General features: G+C 43.8%; 1 protein-coding gene across 11 annotated transcripts in view; it reads left to right on the top strand.

The window, feature by feature from the left end:
• The window catches only part of ARHGAP29 (Rho GTPase activating protein 29), a 47,964-nt gene extending 45,858 nt beyond the window's left edge, over positions 1-2,106 (top strand). For 10 of the 11 annotated variants that reach the window (XM_077182223.1, XM_054638595.2, XM_077182225.1 and 7 more), the window contains one exon: positions 253-2,106. In XM_077182223.1, coding sequence (XP_077038338.1) covers positions 253-1,148 — 896 coding nt within the window. In that variant the 3' untranslated portion in view covers positions 1,149-2,106. The remainder of the gene's footprint in view (positions 1-252) is intronic. The other variant, XM_077182230.1, reaches the window with a different exon arrangement.
• The last annotated feature ends 6,846 nt before the right edge of the window (positions 2,107-8,952 follow it).

Here is an 8,952-nt window from a genome sequence, read left to right on the forward strand (position 1 = left end):
ATATTCAGGGATGGCAAAACACCAGCCAGAAAGTGAAGTGTCTCTGTGTTTTCTCATTGGTTACAGCTGTACAATATGTGTTTTACTACTAGTGAAATGAGTACATTTGGTTAGAGTAGGCTGTTGCTAGTATGTATACAAGCTATCCCTAAAAACTTTTATCCCATTAAAATACTAACTAGCAACAGGTCAGTGAAGTCTTGCTGATTTCTCTTGGTGAAAAGATCCAGTCACATCTATTTGTGTTTCTAGGTGATGTTGCGAGTCCAGCTTCAGAGAAAGACAATGATCCATTCATTTCTCCAGGTGAAGACCCCTGTCAAATGAACTTAGTTGCTGTAAAACCCAACCGTCAGATGGGCAAAGTTCCGTTGCGGGCTCCAAGGACAAAGGCAGCGTCTCGCCCTGTCAGCCTGCCTGTGGACCGAATACTGCCTCCCTGTGTTTTGAATGAAAGGAATTCACGAAATGCAGGGGCAATAAGTTCAGAGAAGCTGGGCAGAAGCCCCACTATTGAAGAAGTCTCAGAGGTGAAGGCAGTCCCTGCTGTTGATACCTGCTGCAGACTGCCTTGTTATGACACCCAGATGCTGCGAAAAACTTGGGACAAGCAGTACAAACAGTATGATATCACAGCAAGGACAGCAATGATCGTGACTAATGTGCCCCAGGAGATCCGAGCACTCGAGAGTGGAACTGCAGGTGCTTTATCATCATCAAGCAGCCTTGGTAACAATTCAGCTAAAGCCATTCTTCCTAATAAGCCATATTCTGTTGTCGGGTCAGGAAGGACAGCAGCAGAAGAGAATGGTCCTGATGTTAATCCTCTTGCTGCTTTTAGGCCACCAAGAACATTGCAACCACCCCCAGGGACATTTTATAAACCACCCTCTAACAAATCAAAAGAAAATGGAGATGGTTCTTCTGCTAAAGCTTGTGCACCCACCAGTGCTAGCTCTGTGCTCCCCCAGGATAATACTGTGAAACTGGCTAGGAGCTCTGCACTTCTGTCAGGTGATGAACAAAACATAAACGAACAGAAATCTAGCTCAGAGGATAGTCACTCCACAGATCTGAAGCCTGCTTACCATAGACTGAGACCAAAAAGGATCCAAGAACTGGAACACAGGGAAGCTCATTTTGTATAGGGTGCAAATTCCTCTTGTACTATATGCAATTTCTTGATGTTGCCCAGTGGAGGCTTCCCTTTGCCCCTTTATCCTTTGCCTTCCCTTGAGAATCCCACTTTTGTGCCATATTGGAGTTATTTTTATATATGCAGCATTTTAAAAATGGGGGGAGGCCTGGGGAACTGTGAATTAAAGAAGTCAAACCTTTTGTAGTTCAGTAGCTTTCAATAAAGATGTAATACATTCCCAGTCTAGACACATGGGTTCATTGAATAAGACATTGAGCTTCATTTCATTGTGTGGAATGGAGTGCTTATTCATAGAGAAACAGCTATTTGTCTTAATAGATGTTATAATAAAAATGGAGGGCTTAATGTTCACTGTCTAAGCATAAACCAAAGCTTGTGCTTTGCTCTGTAAAAGCATTTGTTCATTTTTCTAATCTGTGCAATTAAAGCTTTGCTTTTGAACAGGCTTACATACTGGCCAGCATGGCAATAGTTATGTATCATATGTGTATATTTTAGGCAGACATGGTTATCTGTTGCCAGTTTTCTATGTTGTCACTTTAATATTTTTCTTTTTTTTTTTGTACAGCAAGGATGCATTTACTGAGCTTTACTATTCAGAAGCAGCAGTCAATTCACATCTGGTCTCTTGTATAGCTTAGTGAGTGGGGCAAATGTGCACAGCCTGTTTCACTTGGGTGCCATTCTGGACACATTCAGTTGCCCTGGTGTTGTCTCTCCCAGGTGAATGACAAGGCAGTGATTTGCTTGCTATAGATCAGTTTTACCACTTAACCTGGTGTAACTGAAATGAAGAGCTTCATTTCCAAGTTTCCATGAAACATATAAAAATAACCAAAAATCAGCATTAGTAGGTGCATCTAATGGTTTTCACTTTGTATTAAACAGTTTTTATGTGTACACTGTGTTATATTTGCTTTAAAATATATTAACGTGTTAACATTTCAGTGACTCTATGGCTTCTATATCTGGATTTCTTCTAACTTATTAAAATACAGATGTTTGGCCTTTGCAATAGTGTAGTACTCTCCTGCATCTGTCTTCTGGGACTAAGGGGTGGCACGCTTTTCTTTATGGGATTGCAATTAGCATGACCCTTTCTTGCATACTATAGAGTACAGTTGTTTTAGCATGGTACTTTCTACTGCTGTAAGCACCGGGGTGACTCTCAAAGGATGGCAGAGATGAAGAATCACTTTTCTGTTTTTGCAACAGGGAATACACTGGACTTTAATACTTTTGCCAGTTTTCCCAAAACACCACAGATAAAATCCCACACTGTTTGGTGGACATAATCTGATTTTTGTTTCTAGAACTCACAATGCTGGACTTTGATTCCTTGTTGCATTTCCACAGAAGCAGGACTTGCATTCTTGGCAAAGACCACCCTATCTGGATGGTTCTGGCCATACTTGAGGTCATTTCTTTGGGGAGCTGCCTCTTATTATAGAAGAGCTGAAAGCCCCAGATGCTGCTGTCTGCCCAGACTGGTGTTGGGAGTTGCAGAACAAAGTATGTGGAAAGGCTTCTTCACATAGATGGGAAGTTGTTGTACCTTGACAATGGAGGAGTGGACATACATACCCCACACAAGAGGTTAATGAATCATTAAAAGCAGTGTAGTGTAACTTCATAGCACAGTTGTGAAAGGATCAATGTTAATTAGGACCACCAAATAGCAAAATAATCTGTGAATCAAATTTTTTGTCTGGCTATATTTGTTTCAGCATGTCTGACACTGGATATGGTAATGGCATAAGAAATTAATTAAACTTCTCAATTTTAATAATTTCTTCATTTAATAAAGCTGTTCAGCTACTGTGATGGAGGTCTCTAGTACTCCCCAGAGCAGGCTCCTGAGATTTACAACAGTGAACACTGACCCGTGAGAAACAGACAAACGTTCCTTCATCAAGTCATAATACCAGTTATTACTGGCTCTTGCCATACTCCTTTTGACATAATATCGCCTTCCATCTTTTGCTAGTCCTGAAGGTTTCTGCTCTTTTTAAGGTGTTTTCCTCAGCACCGCAGTGCCAGCGGGGTGGGCCGGGAGCGCGGTGAGCAGGGCCCTGGTGCCTGTGGTTGGGGATCTGTAGCTATTTTACAAACCCATGTTATTTCAGGGAAAATATCCATTGCAGAAGATGATTTACGTGTCCCAGCTTTATAATGCCTTCAAGTGTTTTTATGTAATACAAGCGAAGTAGCAAGGGCACGACTTTGGAAATGGAAACCTCTGGAGCCTGTGTAAGTGTTAACGACCCTGCTGCCCGGCGTGGCGGCAGCGCAGGAGCGGCTGCGGGATGGGGCCGGGGGCTCTTTCCGAGCCTGCCCTCCCGGCCGGGGACACCGAGGCCGGCGGGGGACGCTGGGAGGCGGCGGCTTCGGGGCCACTCTGTGACTTCTTGTCAATTTTCGTAAACATTTGCACGGTGGCGTCACGGCCGTGTTGTGTTCGGGCCCGTACGCTGAGGGCTCGCCCGCCCTGAGAGGGAGCGGGGTCCGGCGGCCGCCTGAGGGGAGAGGAGGCGGCCGCGGCAGCGGAGCCTTACGCCTGGTGGAAAAGACTTGGTTTCCTTTGGAACTGGAAATGTTTCGGTTGGCCCCTGTTGTTTCTTTTGGTTCAGATGCCGATTTTTCTCTGTTTTGCTTTGAAATGGCTTCAGTCCAATGGAGGTGCAGCAATCCTACCCACCTGCTCCAGGTGCCAGGCTGTGGATCACACAAAATGCCAGGACCCGGCAGCTTGAAATCTGGGGAGGAAACCTCTTGCAGTCAGATTTGTTTGGTAATTGCATTTTCTGAAGCCGTAATGCACTGCCTCATCCCTCTTAAAGCTTTGGCAGAGTACCGACTTCTGTAAGTCCCTGACCTAATTAGTCATGACAGCTGTTTGTTTAGTAGGGCCTCTGAGGCTACCAGAGCTACCCTTCTGAAACCATCTTCTCAAACAGGGGCTTTGTTCAGATCTGAAGAAATACAGAAATATCAACATCCTGGTACAGGCTTGATGGTGCTTGAGTAGGTCATATTGGATATTTGGGAGGATTTTTATTCATGAGTCCTTAAACTCGCAGATGGAGCTGTTCTGTATCGAGCAGGGGATTAAAACAATCTCCTTACAACTGAGCAGTGTTATTCTGCGACTGCTAACTGCACCTAAGATATGTGTTTCTTTGCTGCTAAGCTGAACATTCCTTCAGAAACCTTTCTCTTTCAGCAGTTCTCACAGATGAGGTAAGTTTTTGTGGTAAGTTTTTGTTCCTTCTGTGTAAGAAGTCTGTGTTTTGATTGCAAATCCATGAAGTCTTTAGCTTCCGTGTAGCAGAGGCCTAATGGAGCTAATCTGAGAGCTGACACGCAAGGCTCTGCGAAGGCAGCGCACGTATGGTAACGTTGGTAACCTAGCTCAGAGCGTGTTTGTACTTTCTGAGTGACTTTGCTACATACACTGTGGCTCACCATACAGAGTGGGCTCAGAGCACACAAAGTTAGTTCTGTTTGGGTGAACCTAAACTGGAACGTGTGCTTCAGCACCGTACCTGATGTGCTGCAGCTGCTAATGCACCTTCAGTCTGTGCCTGGAGCTGATCTGAAGTAACACTTAGGCAAATAGTGCACGGGTCCTTGGTCCTCAGCACCCACTGTTTCACTGTAGACTGCTCTTGTTGGGCCATCCCACTTGTCCACATACACATAATATGTTGGGGAAATAGAGCAAATTCAATGTTTGCTTCCCTTTAGTAAGGGCAGGGGTCAAGGGAGGGACAGGCAATGTCTGATATTTACAAATGGTGTTATTTAGAATATTCACGGAAGTAAGTCTTACAGGAGGACTCTTTGGAGACAAGCCTTTCTGAATAAAATGTTCTTATCTGCATGCCTGTTTATATTCATAGAGAGAAGGGAATTCTTTTTCTAATTTAGAGATCCAAAGGGCCCTTGGAAAGTGTTTCACTCACCGGTAGAAGAAAAAGCTATCCTAAATCTTTCAAAATGTTAAATGTTTGAGGAAGGTGAATGCTTGGAAAATCCTTGTTCCTCAGGCCTTATGCAGTTGGATGACAGAACAGTGTTTATATGAAGTGAGCTGAATTACACCAGAAGCAGAAAGTATGCCATGTGTTTCTACTGTTTTGTGCTTGTTTATCCAGAGATTGGGGTGATTAGCTCACTGCTGGGTTTGCATAAGAATGGAATCTGTTTAAGATTCCACATTTCTCTGTGTTTGACAGAAGAGTCTGATTGTGATTGTCTTTGATTCATAGAAATACACCTTTCAAACAGAAGTTCCATGGGGCCTTTTCTTAGTCTCTCTGATGTTTTATCATTTGATCCTGGTTTGACAGAACTTCCCATTCTTGTCTTTCGGGTTGCTCCTTATTTCAGAGGGAGGCCTCTGAAATACATAGGAAACACCTAAAAAGCTTCAGCTTGGGTTTCCCCCAGTAGTTTGAGACAGCTGGGTGCAAAAATTAACTCAGAAAGCCTCAACCTGTGTTTGTGTGGTTTACTTTCCATACACATAGATAGATCTTTTTATAGGATACATTTATACTCACCCACTCCTACTGTCACTCTAGGCAAAATTGTGTGGCATTAATTGTGTTAACTTTCTAGTGAGCCTGTGTTGAGGGAAATCTTCTACATGCATAAAAATGTCTCACAGGTCAGGAAATGCTGGAAAGTGTTGTTGAACATTAGAAGTGCTGGCCCATGAGCACACCCAATACACCTAAGTGTGGATATTTGCAAAGCTATCTTTTCAGGTAATTTTAAAATTCTCCTTATTTTACAGAAATATTTGTTTGTGGTACTGGAGAGATTACTGGGGATATTTTTATAATTTGCTGAACAAATAGCATTTAATCAGACTTTAATTTTTTAGTCAAAAGTCAGGAATAAGCCTGGAAATAAGAAAATTCTGGTATTTAAAACAGCTGTTAAAGCTATGGCATATGTGTGTGAGGTAAGAGGATATCACAACACACATGCCATGTGACCCCATGTATTGCATATAGGTGCTCATGAAGCATGTCACTGGGATTCTTGTATCTACTGTAGGCACAATGCAAGAACTGTCACCAAACATCTATTTCTACTTTCTTTGTGGTCTGATATGTAAGTGGAATGTCTCATGATTTGTTGTTGCTGGTAACAAACGACAGATCTTTAGGAAATAGCTAAGTCATGGTGATGACTGTGGGTAGAGCAACAGTGAAATTGTGCAGTGTGCTCCATAAGCTGAACTCTATTTTACCCTCCAGGTAAAGTGATAGGCCCTACATAAGCTTTCTCTGTTCACTTCTGAAGATCCCTTTGTAAAGCTAAAAAGTAGAAATGGGTCACAGGAGCAGTAGATGTAGTTGACCATAGAAAGCAAAATATCCTCTACCATCATCCAATTGTGATGTAAAAATCTAATTAGGAGAGATTAATTTAATCTGTTAGAGCTGTCTCTGAAAACATGTGGATAGCAAATAGAGATCCATTTTCTTAAAATAACTTGCCTTAGGATTTCAGAGATGAAATGCTTGTTTGCTGAATAAAACAATTAAATTACCTGTTTGTCTCACACATTGTGGTAGGGCTCAAACCCGGTCTGCAGCTGAGAAGCAGCAGCAGTGCTGGTTTCTCTGCTTTGCACTGCCATTAGTCAGAGTTAGCTTCTATCTGTGGCTTTATGAAGCTTTGTTTCTCTGTCTAGATTGAAGCAGGCTGTGTCTTACCTGTGATATGAACATATGCTCAAATATGAAATTAGATCATATGAAATTAGATCAAAGCCACTTTTACAAGAGGAGGTTGCCATAGAACCATAGAATAGAATCATTGAGGTTAGAAAGGACCTCCAAGATCAAGCCCAACTTTTGACCAAAACCACCACATCAACTAAACCATAGCACTAAGTGCCATGTTCAGTCATTTCTTGAACACTTCCAGGGACAGTGATTCCACCACCTCCCTGCGCAACCCTTTCAGTGAAAAAAATCCCTCCTGATGTCCAGCCTGAACCTTCTCTGACACAGCTTGAGGCCATGCCCTCTTGTCCTATCACTGCTTGCCTGGGAGAAGATGCCAACCCCCATCTTGCTAAACCCTCCTTGTGGGCAGTTGTAGAGAATGGTAAATTCTGCCCTGAGCCACCTCCTCTCCAGACCAAACCCCAGCTCCCTCAGCCACTCCTCACAGGACTCACTCTCCAGCCCCTTGCCCAGCTCTGCTGCCTCTCTCCAGGCTGGCTCCAGCCCCTGAGGTGATGGGCCCACAGCTGGGCACGGCTCTCCAGCTGTGCCCTCACCAGTGCCCAGTACAGGGGCACAATCACTGCCCTGCTCCTGCTGGCCACACTGCTCCTGATACAGGCCAGGATGCCCCTGGCCTTCTTGGCCACCTGGGCACACCTGGCTCATATTCAGCAGCTGTCAACCAGCACCCCCAGGCTTTTTCCCACTGGGCAGTTTTCCAGACACTCTTCCCCCTGTCCATAGTACTGCCTGGGTTTGTTGTGACCATTTGGCAAATAGTTGTCACACTAGCCAATCTCCAGTCATCTGGGACTCCCTGGTTTACCAGGATGAATGATAAATGATGGAGGGAGCCCTGGTGAGCTCTTTTGCCAGTTCCTTCAGTACTCCTGAGTGGATCCCATCCTACTTCACAGACTTGTGAGTGTCTAAGTGCACAGCAGGTCACTAACTATGGCCTAATAGATTGCAGGGGAAATTTTCTGCTCCCCATCCCAGCTCAGGGGAGTGGTTGCTCTGAGGATAACCAATCTTTGTGTTGAAGACTGAGGCAAAGAAGGCATTAAATACCAAGGGCTTTTCCTCATCCTTGGTTACAGTGTTTCTCTCTGCATGCAATAAATAATGGAGATTTCCTTTGGCCGTCATTTTGTTGTTTATGCATTTATAAAAACACTTTTTATTATTTTTCACAGCGGTTGTCAGTTTGAGTTCTAGCTGAGCTTTTGCCATTCTAGTTTTCTCTCTATGTGACCTAACAATGTCCTTGCACTCTTCTGAGTTGGCTGCCCCTTCTTCCAAAGGTTGTAAACTCTCTATTTTTCCCTGATTTCCAGTGAAAGTGCCCTGTTCAGCCAAGGCTGGTCTTCTTCCCTGCTGGCTCACCTTTCAGCACATAGGGATGGCCTGATCCTGTGCTTTGTTATAATTTGTGCCAGAAGCCAGGTTGAAGTGGGTGGCTTAGGTGGCCCCTGTGTGACACTCAAAGGCCAAGTGATGGTGCTGGGGAAGGTGCAGAGTGCAGTGCTCTGCTTTCAGAGCTGTAGTGGGCTGGGGGAAATCTACAGAGTGTTAAATTCTGTATAGCAGTTTTGTGGAGGATTTTCAAAGGTGTCCCCAAAGCCCTCTGAAGGGGAAAGAAAAGGGTAAGCACTGCCACATGCTTTTAAATTCTTTTTTTAATAATGAAAACTGGGTTGTTGTTCAGCTTCTACTTGGAAGAACAATCACAGGGAAACTGTGATAGTGCTTATATAGAGTCATTGCCCAGCATGAGCACTGGTAGGAGGTTTTGCTGCATTGCTGTTTCAAATGCCCTTTACAGATGAAAATCTATAGGGAATTCAGTGTTCACTCAGTCCTTAAGTGTAGTGGTCTTTTTCTGATTTTAGAGGAGTGTTGTTATATATGTAAATGAACTTCTTTTTTGGAAATTGAATTTCTTTCAGTGCCTACTCTCTTTCTGATCACAGCCATCCCAAGCCAACACTGATTTTATGAGCAGGGTGCTGCATGTAAAGAGTGAAGATAGATCTCCACCAT

Source organism: Agelaius phoeniceus, chromosome 8 (genome assembly GCF_051311805.1).
Source record: "Agelaius phoeniceus isolate bAgePho1 chromosome 8, bAgePho1.hap1, whole genome shotgun sequence".
Taxonomy (NCBI): Eukaryota; Metazoa; Chordata; class Aves; order Passeriformes; family Icteridae; genus Agelaius; species Agelaius phoeniceus.